The following is a 16,388-nucleotide window of genomic DNA, read 5'->3' on the forward strand; positions in this document are numbered from 1 at the left end:
TGTCGGAGGTGGGGGCACAGGTGGTGGCGGTGGTGGAATTGGGCTGTCTAAGGCGAGTGGCTGTTGGTTTTTTTTTTAATTACGTTTTTAATTTTTTTTTTCTATTTTTTTCAACCAACTACATGTTGACACGTGTGCAATAAAAAAAAAAATGTTTACCTGATTTACCGGTTGCAGGTCATTTGGGTGCAACGAAAATTAATACCCCCCAAAGTTGGGTGCAACAGATAATAAATGAAAGTTGGGATTATTTTCGGCGGACAAGGCAAAGTTCAGATTAATGGGAGCAATTTTTCCTAAATTATATACTCATGAACGTCATTTGAATATTATATTACATACATTTAGCTCTAATATTGATAGATGCTTATTCGAATTTGATACAAAGATGTTCATTTGGATATGTTTATATTCACACATATACTAATGTATGTTCATTCACATGTCAAAAATTGTTCAAAAATAAATAACCTATTGTTCATTCATCATAAGCCTTTGATGATTCTATTTTAAAATATAATTTAATCTTATGGTATTTATCCACATTTAATATCAATACATATTAAGTTGTGTTTTGACATATTGAATTATTATTTTTAATGGTCATTTATATTTATAGATATTCATTTGAAGTTTATTATTATTATTATTATTATTATTATTATTATTATTATTATTATTATTATTTTTTATATATGTTCTTTTTCATATTAATAAATGTTCATTTATAATTTAATACATGTTCATTTAGAATTTAATAAATGTTCATTTAGATTTTTTACGTTTTCATTATCATATTGAAATATTTTTATATATTTATAATGTGTTCATTTCTGAATTTGCAATTATCATTAATGTGTAAAAGTTCAATTTGAATCCTTAGATTTAACGTACTTTTGTTTGGAATGCATTGTTATAATTTTTTTTTTTTTTTATTTTTATAACATTGATCGATCTCTTATTGTACAGGATAATCACGTAAGGAAGCCGAAGGCAATAAATATATTATGCTCATATTATATATTTCATGGAAAACACACATATATATATTAGAGGTGCAACAAGGAGGATACACATATATATACTTTATTGTATCAAATGTAACAAAGAAGCTCATTTAACAAGACACATATATATGTACATTTGGTTCACTTTCATGTTTATGAAACAATTATTACATGTAATAGTATAGTTATATAGAAATGCGTTATATTATTGTAATTAAATTAATGTATTTTATATTGGAAATTATTTTTTAACAACGTTTTATTTAAATAAGTAGAATTCTAAGACGTATGTATTTATATACTATACATCTTACTATGAAACTTACACATAACTCTTGAAATGAACATTTGATGATACAAAAATGAGCATTTGTTGAAACGCGAATACACAAAAATGAACATTAGATGATGCAATGCTTCTTACAATAAAAATGATTTGAACGCAGTAGTCTATATAAATAAATTTTCTCTCCTTTTTTAATAGAAAATTCTTAGAATTCAATTCGAAAACTATATTAATTTGAACAATAAATTCCTTGTTATAAAAATGAACATCTAATAATACATAAATGAACATTTACCAATTCAAAAATGAACATGTTATAAAAATTTGTAGGAAATTCATAAATGAAAAAGGGCAGGAGTGGTTATTTGTACAATAATTTTTTAATACTTTTGTTTTTTATAAATTTTTTAATACTTTTGTTTTTGTGTAAAGTATTAAAATAAACTCTAAATTCGGTTATTTGTACAATAATGTTTTTTATTTTATTAATTAAAAATAAAACAATAACAATATATGTTTGAAAAATTAATTTGCAACATAAAAAATAAGTAATTTTCTTGCACATTTCATATTTTATTATTAAAATTCTTAAATTAAAAAATCTAATATATGTTAAATGGGTGGGTGGATGGTTAGCGGATGAAAAAAGTATCATCCACATCCGATCCGATCCATCACCCGCTTCATCCGTCACCCGCTTTTCATCCATTTAATTCGGGTTTTCGTCCATATATTTATAGCGGGTGGAGCGGGTTTGTGGATATCCACTTAATATTGCCATCCCTAATCACCACCCCACCACTGCCGCTCTCTACTATGCCCTTGCCAAGCGCAACCGCCAACAACAGATCCAACGCCGGCGCATCCTTTCCCCGACCTAAACCCGAACCCACCTGAACCCTCCCCCTCCTTTTCACGCAGCCCTAAACCGCCCCAAAACCACCAAACTGCAACCGTTCTTCATAAAAAAGGCCGATTTCGGTCAAGGCCACTAGTGGCCGAATTCGCAACCATTTTTGGGGATGAAGGGTTGCGGTTTGGGAATCTGGCGGTGTTGGGGTGGTTTAGGGCCGAGGGAAAGGGGGGAGGGTTCAGGACTTCAGGTGGGTCTGGTAAAGGAATAAAGGGTGGGGGAGAGGATGTGGTGGCAGATGCGCTGGGTGAGGGTGGAGAAGATGGTGGAGGTGGTGGGGATGGAGTGCAAGGCAGTTTTAGGATTTTTTTTATTAAATTCTTTACTGTCGCAGTTTAGGAGTTTGAACCCGAAATGTGCGGCACGCTCTAGCCTTTTGGCGGCAAGAAAGCTAGCCTTGAGCGAAAGAGGGGCTTGTGAGCACAAAGCAACATAAGCGGGCAATTAATCACAGGATGGAGCACTCTCATCTATTTGGGCGACAGAGTGCAAGTGGTCGGGGTTTGTGGCGGCCGATACTTCAAGGCGGGCACAAGCGGGTCCGAACCATGAGTTCTTAGTGCATCAAGTTGGTTTGGAGGGGTGCTAATATGCAAGTAAGACACAATATCTATAAAGGTCTAACAACAAACAAGCATAAAAGCAAGACAACACTTGGTAGAAGGTTTAAGATTTCATTAATATATATATGGAAAAATTGGTGGGAATAATCCTACCTTTGAGCGCCACGATTAATAATCCCTCTTTTAGGATTTTTTTTTAATAATCCCACCTTTATACCCAATCCGCTGAAAATGGTCCTGGTTGACCAGAAACTGGGGAAAGAGAAAAAAAAAAAACCAACACCACTTAAGTTTCAGCCACCACCATCCCCACACACCCAAACCCACCGAAACCACCACTCTAGCCTCGAAACCACCATCACCAAGAAACCACCGCGCCGATGACCAGGATCCCACCCCAGCCAACCCAACCCCAAAGGTGGGATTTTGAAAAATCGAAACCCACCAAACCAGACCCCAGAAGAAGAAGGCCAGAATTGTGACAAAAATCGGGACGAGGAAGGGGAGTGAGGCGTGGTGGTGGTTTTGGCGGCCGGAATCGCGACGGTGGTTTAATTGATGCTTGGGTTTCGTGTGAGGGAAGGGGTTGGTTGTTCAGGTGGTTCAGGGGAGGCGGAGGGGTCTGGCGCTGTCGCCGGCGTCGTGTCTGAGGGCTAGGTGGTCGGAGACGGCGGGGCAGGGGATCAGACTTAAGGGCAGGGATATTGGCTTGAATTGGTGGGTTTGGTTTTTTAATTATATATTTTTTTATTTAAAAAAAGCTAATTTTAAAAAAATATTTCATTTTATTTTTATTTTTTGACCAATCACAATCCGTCACGTGTCATGTAACTTGTTACAACTGGTTACATGACCGGCTGAGCTCATTTTCAGCGGATTAGGTATAAAGGTGGGATTATTAAAAAAAAAAATCCTAAAAGTGGGATTATTTATCGCAAATGCCTCAAAAGTGGGGATTATTTTCTGCATATAATGGAGACACGTGCTATAGAATTCACTTAATAGATTGTTTGGACGGAAACCGTTAACTGATGATAAAATTCAATTTTAAAATTTTTTTTCCGGTGTTAAAGTAAATTTTTTAGGAGGTGATCGGTTTTTTTTTTTTTAGTGTTATTTCCTTATAGAAATACTAGGACTAATAATTTCTTGTAAAATCTCCACCTTATCTATATATATGTTGTCACAAACTAATTTCTTTTTTTTTTTTTTGTTGGTGTATAATCAATCTACCAAAAGTTTCCTCTAAAATTAATAATTGAAATTACAAAAAAAAAAAAAAAAAAAGAAATACTGAAATATTGCTTACTCTGTAGATAATTTCCAATACTTTTTAATTGAAGTTAATAAGTAAAAGTTATGACGAAGCATATGCCTCCAAAAGAGTTAAGACGGTCCTGACGGTGGAGATCTATGGAGCATATTCAAAAACATGACACTTCATGCATGCAGTTTTAAATCTAAGCTCCTAGTAAGAGTAATATACAAAGCATACTTATTTTATCCGATAATGATCTTAAATCCAGATGGAAACTACATGCGAAGTTGGGAGAACACCAATTTGACCAAGAAAAAGCCATATGCCTATATCCTTATTTATTTATGTTGATTGACTAATTCTTCAATTACATTTCAGTCAAAGTACGTAAACCCAAAGTACGCTATGAATGCCTATAAATGACACAATAAAAATTCATTATACACCAATCAAAAAAACCAAGCTTTTGACATTCATACAAAACAACACAAAATGAAATCTCAATCGAAAATCTCTCTTTTCCTATTTTCTCTTCTCATCACCACCTCTTTGTTTACTCTTTCTCTAGCAGCTGAACTCTGCCACCCAAATGACAAAAATGCCCTTCTTGAAATTAAAGCCCAATTAGGTCCAAACACTACCTTTTTCTCCTCATGGCAGCCCAACACTGATTGTTGTAAGACTTGGTACAACGTTGGGTGTGATAACCAAACTAATCGGGTTAACTACCTAACCATCGGTCAGAACAACGAGCTCATCGGGCAGATTCCTCCAATTATCGGTCAGCTGACTGGTCTTGAGGTCCTTTACTTAAATGATATGCCTGGTTTAACTGGGCCTATTCCATCGTCTATTTCAAACCTTGTTAACCTTCAAGACCTCGAGTTTTTTCGAACTAATTTAACCGGTTCAATCCCACAATCTCTATACCGGCTTAAAAAACTAAATATCCTTGACTTATCAGAGAACAAATTCAACGGTCTAATCCCCGCCTCTCTATCTCGTATCCCCAATCTCCAAAAACTCACCCTACAAAAAAACCAGCTCTCCGGTTCAATCCCCGAGAGCTTTCGTTCATTTAAAAACCTAGCCATACAAGTCAGCGATAATCACCTCTCTGGCCCAATCCCAAAATCATTAAGCCAAGCCGGGTTTAGCTGGCTAGACCTTTCAAACAACCGGTTCACGGGGGATGCTTCATTTTTATTTAGAAATCCAAAACTAATTTTAATATACTTAAAGAACAATGCATTCTCATTTGACTTCTCTAACGTGGTATTTAGCTCAAGGTTACAAGGTCTTGATGTTAGCCATAACATGATATATGGTTCATTACCAAGAAAACTTTCTCAGTTACCCTTACAAGTTTTTAATGTGAGCTCCAACCAGCTTTGTGGACCGGTTCCAACCGGAAAATGGTTGACCCGGTTTGGGGCTGATTCTTTTGGAAATAACAAGTGCCTTTGTGGCGGTCCGCTTCCGGCTTGCAAGTGAACCGGTTTAGGAAGATAAACTTATTAATTTTAATATATGTAAATTTATTTAATTTGGTGAATTACGTCTTTCATATAATTCAATAATGGCGGCTCCTATGCTTTATTTGTATATTATCGTGTTCCATTGATTTAATTTGTAGATTTATATAATTGAAAATTTCAATATATTATGATGAATATAACTATGTTTGTCTCAATTTACTTGTTCTAGATTTACTTTTATGTTTTCCACTACTTGCCTTAATATATACAAGTACTCAAGTACTTCATACTTGAGTTTCGCATGGTCTAAAGTGTATAATACCATTGAACGTTATTATCTTTATTTACACATTTTACATAAATTATACTCGTATAAACCTTTGATATGTTAACAACAGAAATTATCAAGCATCCAACTAGAATTCATATGACATTGTTTTTCTTTTAATCCAAATCCATACCTATGTAGTAATTACTAAACACAATCAAAGTTTTAAATTTCATCTTCACGAAACATATGTTATACTTCCCCTTGATATGTTTTGACTTTTGCACTATTTATAAAATATCTTGTTTAAATTATTTCAATGTAGCTTTTATTAATATAATAATATTCACTTTTTATAATTTTACAATGTTGATAATTAGAGCTATTTAATCGTTAAAATTGTTTGTTGATAAAGGTGATTAACAAAAGGTGTCAACTAACAAAGAATGGAAGTATTACATAAGTGGGGTTTGTTATGAAAAAAAGAGAAAGTTCATGAATAATTTATTTAAAAGTAAGTGATGTAAGAGAGAAAATAATAAACAAAAAGTAGAAAAGGGATATTGAGCAGGGGCGAAGCCAGGAATTTTAAGAACCAGGGGGCCGATTCTTATGTAAATTTTTTTTTTAAGAAAAAAAAAAACTTTTAAGAGCTATTAGGAAAAAATAAATGCAATTATTAGAAATTTTAAATACCAATGTCAAAACTTGATCATATTATATGTATATAGGTTTTTTAAGAAAAAAAATACTAATAAAAAATGGTATTATATTAAAAAGTTAGTTTTTATTCAAAAAAAAAAGTTAATTGGAAAAATAGGAAAGAAATGACTATGAGAAGAAGTAGAAGAAATCACATTATTTTCATATGTATATATTAAAAAAAAAACCTGTAAATCAAAATACATACATTTAAAATGATACTAAGTAAAAAAAAGCCAAAAAAAACTATAGATGAAGGATTGATCTGTGATGTCATGACAATAAAACACTTTCATATCCTCCTCAAACCAACTAAGCAGCCCAACTTTGCTTTTATTTTGAGCTAACATTTACACTTATCAATAAAACTTATGGGTGCCAGCAATTAAAAAAACTAGGCTGCCATGATGGGCCAGGGAGGCCAGGCCTCTACCGGCCCCTCCCCTACCTCCGCCCCTGATATTGAGGCGATATATAGAAGGTTGTTTATAAAAGTGTTGCACTTAAAAAAACAATAGAAGAAGTATATTGATAATGTAAAATTACAAACCAAAAAGAAAAATTGACAAAAATAATCCCAATTTTGCTCGATTCGCTCAAAATAATCTCTACTTTTGATTATTTTTTAATAATCCGAACTTTTATATGAATTTGATTCCAATGGTCCTAACCGGCTATAAAACTTGTTATAACAAGTCAACTGACATGTGTCAAGATGTGATTGGTAAAAAAAAATAAAAAATAAAAAATTTAAAAAAACAATTAAAAAAACTGTAAAGGAATTTTTAAAAAATAAAACCTCCACCGTACCAGCCTAGCCAAGCCACCGCCGCCACCAACGCCTCTCGTCTGCCGGCACCTGACCCACACCCCGGCTGGAGGATCTCGCCGGCACAAATAACCCCTCCCCTACCGGCAGTGGCGGATCCAGGAATTTTAACTAGGGGTAGCACTAGACAATTAAAAAAAATCAATTTATTTTTTATTTGCGCGTGTTTTTGTGACATGAATTTTAAGATTGTACTAATTACACCTTAACTAGACAATTAAAATTACTCCTTATGTGACAATTCTTGGATCCGCCACTGTGTATATAATTTATTTAATGCGGATCCAGGAATTGTACCTTAACTAGACAATTAAAATTACTCCTTATGTGACATGAATTACTTTAATGCACCCTGTAACTATTAATCATGATGTCAAAATTTTTACAAGTATATAATAAATTTAAAATGAGACTTAAAAATAAAAGTGAATGACAACCAAAATTTAATACTACAGAATTTAAAAAAATATAAAGATCAAATTAGCATTTTTTAAAAATTGTGAAAATAAATAAAATGTAAAAGTAGAGGTGAATGGCCAATATCTAATAATTTTAAAAAGAGAATAAAAATAAAAATGAATAATTTTGTTTCAAAAAAAAAGTGAATAATTTAATACTATAGAATAGAAAAAAAAAATAGAGAGATTAGTATCTTTTTAAAAAATGTGAAGATGAATAAAATGTAAAAGTAAAGGTGAATGGCCAAGATCTAATAAATTTAAAAAGAGACATAAAATTAAAAGTGAATAGCGACCAAAATTTAATACTACATAATTTTTTTTATTAAAAAAATAGAGGGATTAGGATTTTTTAAAAATTGTGAATATTTTTGGTGTTCTACCCGGATCACCCTTGGGGATCGAACACAGGTTCTCCCTACCAAGTGTAGTCCCAATCACCACTACACTAACACCTAATTGGTAAAAATTGTGAATATGAATGTGGAGTATAATTACAATAACAATAACAATATTATTGGTGAATTATTTATTTATTTATTTATTTTTTACTATTGTTGATTATTAATTGGAAGATCTTATCTTAATCAATTTTTTTTGAATGGAATCTTAATCAATCTAATTGTAAATAAAATATGGAAGTAAGTAGGAAATTTAATTGAGCAACAGTAGACTTCTGAAAATAATAGAAAGTAAAAACAAAAAGGGAAGAGTATGGAACTCGAACCCCCAACCATCTAGATTGATAAAACCCACTTTAACCACTAGAGCGACACGCAATATTAACTACATTCTGCGAATTATATTATTTATTAATTGTTTTCTAAATTTTTGGGGGTACCCCGGGTTCCTTAGTAGATCCGCCAGTGCCTACCGGCGAAGCTCGACCACCTTTCCCCTTCCCACGAACAACCATTACTCCCCAAATTGTCCCACCCCAACGTACGCAAGTTGCCCTCCTCCCATTTCCCCCTCCTCGATCCTCTGCGGCATAAACGCCCCTTCCTCCTCGAAACGACCTTCGTACCCTATTTGTCGGCCCATTAAATCTTAAATCAGACTCAAAACTACCAAAAAAAAACAACACAAAGCCTATGTTAAACAACCAAGAAAACCAAACTGGATGGGGAGAGGAGTGAGGTGATATTCGCCGGCGAGGGAGGGGGAAATGAGCTAGCGTAGTGATGGGCGCCGACCAGCCAAGGAGCTCAGCAAGGCGTCGGCCGTCAGAGGTGGGGCCAAGCTGGGCTGGGGGCGGCGGTTGTTACGTTGGTGATTTTTTTTTAAAAAAATTAATTAATTAAACAATTAAATCAATAATTAAAATTAAAATTAATTAAACTTGTTTTTACCAATCATGCAATGACATGTGTACGTAAAACATTTTTTTAAAAAATTACCTATTCATCAGGTTATTCACTGGCGACCATTGAAAGCAAATTTTTATCAAAGTTCGGATTATTAAAAAATAATCAAAAGTTGGGATTCTTTTAGACGAATTAAACAAAGTTGGGATTATTCCTATCAATTTTCCAAACAAAAATACAAATATACAGTAAAAGATTCAAAAGGTTATACAAAAAAAAAAAGGGTGCCCATCTTATAAAAATTGGGCTTTTTCTTGAGGCCCTAGACCTTATTTAAGGGCAAAACCCAAATATATATTAAAAAACACAAACACAACTCGTTCACTCAAATTACTAACCCAATCATCTATAGGGTTATTTACAAGGGGGTAAAGGAGCACCACATAAACATTTGTTGTGGGCAAAGAAGGAAGGACTAAACGTCTTTAATCGTCGTCCTGTTGGGATCTTGCCACAAAGTTTGTTGTAGCTTACATCAATCGACTGCAACGGGAGTTGTCCGAGTCGTTTCGGAAGTGATCCATATATCATGTTATGAGCAATGTCAAGATTTCTTAGACCTTGGGGCAAGTCCACATTGCTAAAATCAAACTTAAACTTGTTATTCCTTAGTGATACATCGGTGAGTACTGTCTTATCGCTCCCAAACAAGAAAGATGCATCGCCTGATAGTTGGTTATTTGATACGCTTACTTTTGAGAGCTTTGCCTGACCTATTGACTTCGGAATTGGACCGGATAATTGGTTATCGTATAGTAGAAGACTTAGATTGGTGTTGAATGATCCAAAGCTTGCTGGAATTGAGCCGGTTAGCTTGTTCCTGATAATAGTTAAAGTAATAATATATGTAAACAATATAATACAGTATATACCTCATAAGATAAAAATTTATTTAAACTTATTTTATCTAGACTATTAAACCTAAAATAAGTGAAAATAACGTGATTAGGTAAATTAAACAGTACCTTAGTAGGATTGTGCTAGCTAGGGGATTATCGATTATGGACAGACATGAGACATGATGATTAATAATGTGACAATGGTGGCTTGGTGGGTGTCTAGAAGCGTACAGTTGGGACTTGAGATAGGATTAGGATGGTGGGTAATGGGGTTGACTGTTGAACGTTGATGTGCACACATGGTACAGTCGATAAACAAGTTATATTATTGCACTCTCATGATATTATTTATGTCAAGATTTAGTTTAAAAAGGAGGCAAACTCCAAATAATTATGGTGTACCCAATATATGTGAACATACTCTTAAATTTGACAGACAAGCCTTAATCTCATAAAACTCACGCTTACATGGCTACACTAATATCATAGAATTTGTTATATACACCCGGTTAATTAGCTCAATGAGCAAAAATATTCTGCTCATTTATTAAATGAACAAAAATTAATGAGTAAATTACCATGATGTATCCTACACTCGGGTGTACATAAAATGCTCTCCTAATACCATGCATTGATATGTCTAGTCAAGCATGACAATTTGAGTGGCAACATCAGACAATATTTGGCTAGGGTAATACTAATCTGTTCATATATATTATACATTTTGATTTTGATGCTTATTACACCACAATTGAGTTTCTTATAAAAAAAACTATTTTGATTTCTATGAAATCTTTGGTATGAAAATATCAGCATATTTTGTGTGCGACACGCTATGTGATCGCTTGAAAAAGAATAATATAACCCCTATAACAGTGATTGAGTAACTTCTATAACACCGATGAAGTAACCCATGTAACACTGATCGAGTAACCCATATAACACTAATGAAGTAATCCCTGATGGCCGGTCACACGCCACGTACATAAGAATTTGTGTTTAAAACCTAGTTAAATTATTTGTACAAAGTTGTACCATTGTAAGCTTAGCTTAGGCAACATAACTCTTGGCAGTGTCAGTTTTTTGCATGAGCACTTGGATTTTTTTAAAAACATTTAATGCTCAACCTCACTAGCCTAAGGAAGTCAAGCGGTGGAACGAACTCTTCTTGCAACTTGATAGATTTTACTAGTTATGGACTTGTCAAACCCACTAAAAGTTGGCACTAGTTCTACCAACTTGACAAGTTTTACTGGTTATGGACTTGTCACATAGATTAAAGAATATCTTCTACATTTCCTCAAAATTTACACAATACTCGTAATGTTTTTTTTTTTTTTTTTTTTTCCGAGGAGCTGTAGTACATATATGATGGTATAAACGAGCTAAGATATATTGTGTGATATCTTTTGTAAATTTGCTAACAGAGCTTTTGAATTGAAAAGCACAAATAATGATCAAAATTTAAAGCACTAATATTGTATTTTATGAATCAAATGTTGTACGTATATTTAAGCATAAATTGCATATAAAATCACAAATGTGGATATCAAAATTCAAAAAGTGTGACATGTACTCATTTATTACCTAGGCAAATTCGTTACTCTAGTTTCATGATACTGTACTTTTTTAAAGTAATGATAAATTTAATAATCTAACAAAAGTTTAATCTCAAAAAATGCAATATTATTGATAAAAATACTAAAATTTGATAGTCAAACGTACCCAAAGAGGTGGAGATATACGAGATTTGAAAGGCGGGACAAATCCGGAGGAATATAGCCAGAAAACTTGTTAGACGTAATAAAAAGTTGCTCAAGTTTCTTTAGCCTTCCTAATTCTTTAGGAATTGGTCCTGACATACTATTATTGTTTATATCCAAGATTAGCAACTTTGTAAGTTTACCAATAGTGCTAGGAATTGGCCCGGTTAAGTTCGGGAGATTCCAAAATCGTAACGCTTGTAGGTAACGTAGGTCACCGATGGCGGGCGAGAGCTGTCCGACTACATCGTCTGCGTCGTTTACGACGAGGATGACCACTCGGCCATCCTCGTCGCACCCGACGTTAGACCAGTAGCAACACTCCGTGTTTGGAACCCAGTTGGAGAAGGTAGAAGCGTTGTTAATAAAGTGTGATTTTATTTGTAGAAGGGCATTTCTGTCATTTGGGTGGCATGCAAATTTGCCTTCTGAGAAATTATTAAGGAAATAAAAGAAAAAACTCACTAGTAGCACAAATGATGACATTTTTATTTTAGTGTTTTTTATGGCTTACACTAGGATCTATATGTGTGGTTATTTATACAATTATCGGTTGACATATAGCACTAACAATAATTGAAACCATATTATATTAATCGTATGTACTGTTAGCAAGATCCTTATTATTAAAGACCGTTAGGGCCTGTTATCATTGACTAAACTGAACTAAATATTTTATAAGAGAGAAGGACGGAAATTAGGAGCTGAATTGAACTGAGCTAAGCTGAACTGAACTGAATTGACTGAAAATAAACGTATGAGAACAGACCCTTATCCCTAAAACACCTTTATCTTCAAATAATACGGTAATTTGGCCTGTTTACATTATACTGATGATGTTTGTCCAAATCAAGCAAATTTAATATGTATACTTGGATGACATGAAACTATTTTCATCTGGGATGGGATTAGGCCAATTAAAAGTAAAACTATTTATTTATTGAAAATGAAAAGTATCACAAAGTAATTTATTAGACCCTTTTTAAAACATATATATTTTGTTATAATTAGTATTAATGTCTTAATGATGCTTGTTAAAGTACAAAGGAGGACGTTTACGCCAATAATTACTTGTCCATTGATATACTTTTAGAGCTCATGTAAGAATAATATTGTATCAACATAAGATCTTTAAAGTAACAATAGACTTGTTGGCATTTTTAGAGCTTTGTGTTTGTTCAATTATTATACCAATGTGATGCTTACAAATATTAATAAACACTTGTTATTATCATCTATGACTAGAATTATTATGGATTCAGACAACCTCAAATGGGAAGTATTCCATTTTTAATCCATGAGCTTTGTAGTACACAAGATCAAATATAAATGTAAATTTAAAATACATTGATAATTATCCTATTCAATTATTCCTAGTCAACAAACACACGCGGTGGTCCGGCATGGCGGCATCAATAAATGTGTGTAAGTGTTGTCTAATACGTACTCGTATCACTTAGGTCCACTGATGATGATATAATGACGGCAAAGAAATGGATAAGGTTTAAGATTGCAAATTGAAAAATCATTAGATCTCAAAGTTTGATGCATGTTAAATTTGCACTACGAGTATTTTCTTTTAGTGGCATACAAGTATTTCTCCTTTGATAATCTAGGGCTATTTCAGCTTAATTTCAGTTAATTCAGTTCAGCTCCAATTAATTCAGTTTAGTTTAGTTTAGTTTAGTTTAGTTCAGTTCAATCCAGTTCAGCTTCTAATTTTCTTCTCTCATAAAATATTCATTTCTGCATAGTTCTGTTGAGTTCAACTCCGATCAGTTCAGCTCATCTTAATTCAGTAAATCTGAACATGCCCTAAGAGTAGTATAAAACATAAAATAATTCCAACCTTAACCAACTCTTATTAATGTTTTTAGTTCACCTTAAACAAATAATATTATGTAAAAATAAGTACAGTTCAGTCATATTCAATAAAAATAAGTTTAGTGTTTTCAGCATATATTTTTCCTCTATTTGTTTTTCGTTAGCACGTTTTCTTTATTAGTTACGTTTGTTATTGCACAAATTCAACCATTAATATCTTTGATTACCGATAAGCAAAAATTATTAAAACATGATATTTTAAAAATGTATACCGCGATGTATTTAATTAAATCTCACATGACTATATTTTTCATAAATGTATAAATCACAACCCAAGTTAAAGAGAAGTAGGTTATTAAGGCTAAAATCAATGTGTCAACTAAAAAAACAGTATAATTAAGTTTTAATTAGTAATGACAATTGAATTTAAGTCAGCTGATTTGATAAATTTCAGTAAATATAATTTATTTTTATTTAATAAAAATAATTTATCTTCAACAAAAATAATTTAAAGACCGATATGTATAGATATGAAAGAGAATATTGCCTAAGAGGTATGGGAAGCTTCAAGCTTGTTTGGATTTTGTAGTAACGGATTTTAAGGTGAATTCATAATAACCAAACTCCAACCTTCACTATGTTTTTCATCAAGATCGAACAGCCACCAGGCCCACCACCTAGCTCATCCTACACTACTAAAAACTACAAGTACTTTACTTATTTCAAAGGATGAAAGATGTGCACAATTTTATATAGAGTTCGGACTAGGGAGTATGTAACATGTAGTACGACAAAGTTGTTAAGAAATGAACAACAAATTCCAAATTCGGCCTCTAAACTATAATTATATAGCCATTGGACTAGGTATAGCTCGATTATTCGAGACATTTACTAACTCCATTACATTAACAACGTAATTCAAACCAGCAGTATGACAACTAAATATAAAATGCCGGTGTTTTACTAGCAAGGAGGCAAGGGAGAGCCGCACAAACACTTGTTATGAGCATAAGAGTACTGGTCAAACTGTTGCAACTGGCCTCCGGTTGGAATGTTACCACACAACCGATTGTAACTCACATTAAAGAACTGCAACATTGGCAACTTTCCTAATGCAGGTGGAAGACTTCCATATATTTGATTATGACTCATTAAAAGATTACTCAAGCTCTTAGGAAACCTTACTTTTGTAAAATCAAAAGAAAACTTATTCCTTGAAATATCAATCCATAGTAATCCCTCCTTGTTCTTCCCAAAAATCACTGAAGCATCACCCGTAAACATGTTTCTCGAAAAATCTATACCCATGAAGCTAATCGCTCCGAGAGATCTCGGGATCGGTCCCGAAAGTTGGTTCTTGGCTAACCTAAGGTAAAAATTTGGGATATTCTTAAACTCTCCGAAGCTCTCGGGGATGGGTCCTTGGAGTTGGTTACGCTCTAAAATGAGTAGGTTGAGTTTGTGTAGGGATGATAATGAAGGCGGGATTGGACCGGTGAGTTTGTTAACGGAGAGGTCGATCCAGGTTAACTTAGGAAGTTGACTAAAAAAGTCAGGGATTGGACCGGTGAGGTTGTTGTGGCTAAGCCATAAGTTAGTTAGGTTTTTAAGCTTAGAAATCGCGTGTGGGATTGGACCGATTACCTTAGGGAGTCTAATGAATCTGAGGATCTCTAAGTAAGGGAGGTCACCCACCGCATCAGGGATAGGACCCGAAACCTTATCGTCTTTATCGACGGTAAGGGAGTAGATGCGGTGAGTGACTCTGTCACATTTGACCATGTACCATTGACAACAGTCTGTGTCGTTAGTCCATGAGGCGAAAATGTAGGCATTGTTGAAGGCTTTTTTGATCTTAAAGAGGGTTTTCTTGTCGTCGGGGTGACATTTTTCGGCCGATAATGTCGAGGAGAGGAGGAGGAGGAAGATAGTAATGGAGATGAGCGACATTTGATTGCGGCTACTAGGCATATTTTTGTTGCCTTGAATTTTTTTTGTTTGTTTAAGAGAAGAATGCTAAGCGATGAGATGGTGTTTGGCTAGGAAGGTTAATTATGGAGGTTTTTATAGAGTTTATGGTTAATGTAAAATAACAGTTGTATTTTATGAAATTATTTGAGCACTAGTGTCACATTACCGGGGAAAATGGGTAGCACAACTGCACAAGACTAGTAAATTTAGTTGGCTGTGATGTTGAGAGTCATCTTGCATTGCATTGATGCGTTGATGGGTACATGGCGGGAAGGGCACTACACAATATATACATTTTAGACACCTTAAAATGATAAGGGTAATAGCAATCAAACGAACCTCTAAGGGTTTGTTTACTTGCCATATCATCATACAAACTCTTCATCCAACAATCCTATTATCAACAATCAATAAACATGTTGATTTATTCAAAAACATAAAATAAAATGATAAACTTGTTCAAAGGTTTAAGTATGGGACTTAATACAACTCATTAAATTCATTTTTTTTTTTTCTAAAAAAGGGTGAGCCAAGCAAACTCCACTTGTCAACATGTAAAACAAATGGTACCAATATCAAACTTATTGCATTTACAAAACTCTGAAAAGATACGGAATAAGATAAATCTTAGACAAAGCTCTTATTGTTATTGTCCTAGAGTACCCTCCTATATTGAGACAGCCTTATCATAAAAGTTTATTTGTCACGTGACAAAACCCAAAAATAAAACAGTTAGTTGTTTAATTGGTTTGTTTCAACATATTATTATACGTAGTATAACAAATATATTACCGATAATTGATTGATAATTATTATTAATTAGCTAAATGTACTTGATCAAATCATAACATATATACATGAC

General features: G+C 33.5%; 3 protein-coding genes across 3 annotated transcripts; 1 reads left to right on the plus strand and 2 right to left on the minus strand.

The window, feature by feature from the left end:
• The first annotated feature begins 4,386 nt into the window (after positions 1–4,386).
• On the plus strand, positions 4,387–5,710 carry LOC110691404 (polygalacturonase inhibitor-like). Its single transcript, XM_021868331.1, has one exon. It carries the CDS (start codon positions 4,520–4,522, stop codon positions 5,519–5,521), a length of 1,002 nt encoding a protein of 333 aa, XP_021724023.1. The 5' UTR covers positions 4,387–4,519; the 3' UTR covers positions 5,522–5,710.
• Positions 5,711–9,401: 3,691 nt separating this feature from the next.
• On the minus strand, positions 9,402–12,237 carry LOC110691406 (polygalacturonase inhibitor 1-like). The gene is made up of 2 exons (XM_021868332.1): positions 11,694–12,237; positions 9,402–9,949 (listed from the first exon to the last, which is right to left on the minus strand). Exons 1-2 carry the CDS (start codon positions 12,215–12,217, stop codon positions 9,484–9,486), a joined length of 990 nt encoding a protein of 329 aa, XP_021724024.1. The 5' UTR covers positions 12,218–12,237; the 3' UTR covers positions 9,402–9,483.
• Positions 12,238–14,081: 1,844 nt separating this feature from the next.
• Positions 14,082–15,872, minus strand: LOC110691407 (polygalacturonase inhibitor-like). The gene has a single exon (XM_021868333.1). It carries the CDS (start codon positions 15,524–15,526, stop codon positions 14,519–14,521), a length of 1,008 nt encoding a protein of 335 aa, XP_021724025.1. The 5' UTR covers positions 15,527–15,872; the 3' UTR covers positions 14,082–14,518.
• Positions 15,873–16,388: the final 516 nt, after the last annotated feature.

This window comes from Chenopodium quinoa, unplaced genomic scaffold, assembly GCF_001683475.1.
Source record: "Chenopodium quinoa cultivar QQ74 unplaced genomic scaffold, ASM168347v1, whole genome shotgun sequence".
NCBI lineage: Eukaryota > Viridiplantae > Streptophyta > Magnoliopsida > Caryophyllales > Amaranthaceae > Chenopodium > Chenopodium quinoa.

Coding starts and splice junctions, on each gene's coding strand:
- LOC110691404 (XM_021868331.1), top strand. CDS start 4,520: ATGAAATCTCAATCGAAAATCTCTCTTTTCCTATTTTCTCTTCTCATC.
- LOC110691406 (XM_021868332.1), bottom strand. CDS start 12,217: ATGTCATCATTTGTGCTACTAGTGAGTTTTTTCTTTTATTTCCTTAAT. Junction 9,950..11,693: donor GTATATCTCCACCTCTTTGG/GTACGTTTGACT, acceptor AACTATTATCAG/GAACAAGCTAACCGGCTCAA.
- LOC110691407 (XM_021868333.1), bottom strand. CDS start 15,526: ATGCCTAGTAGCCGCAATCAAATGTCGCTCATCTCCATTACTATCTTC.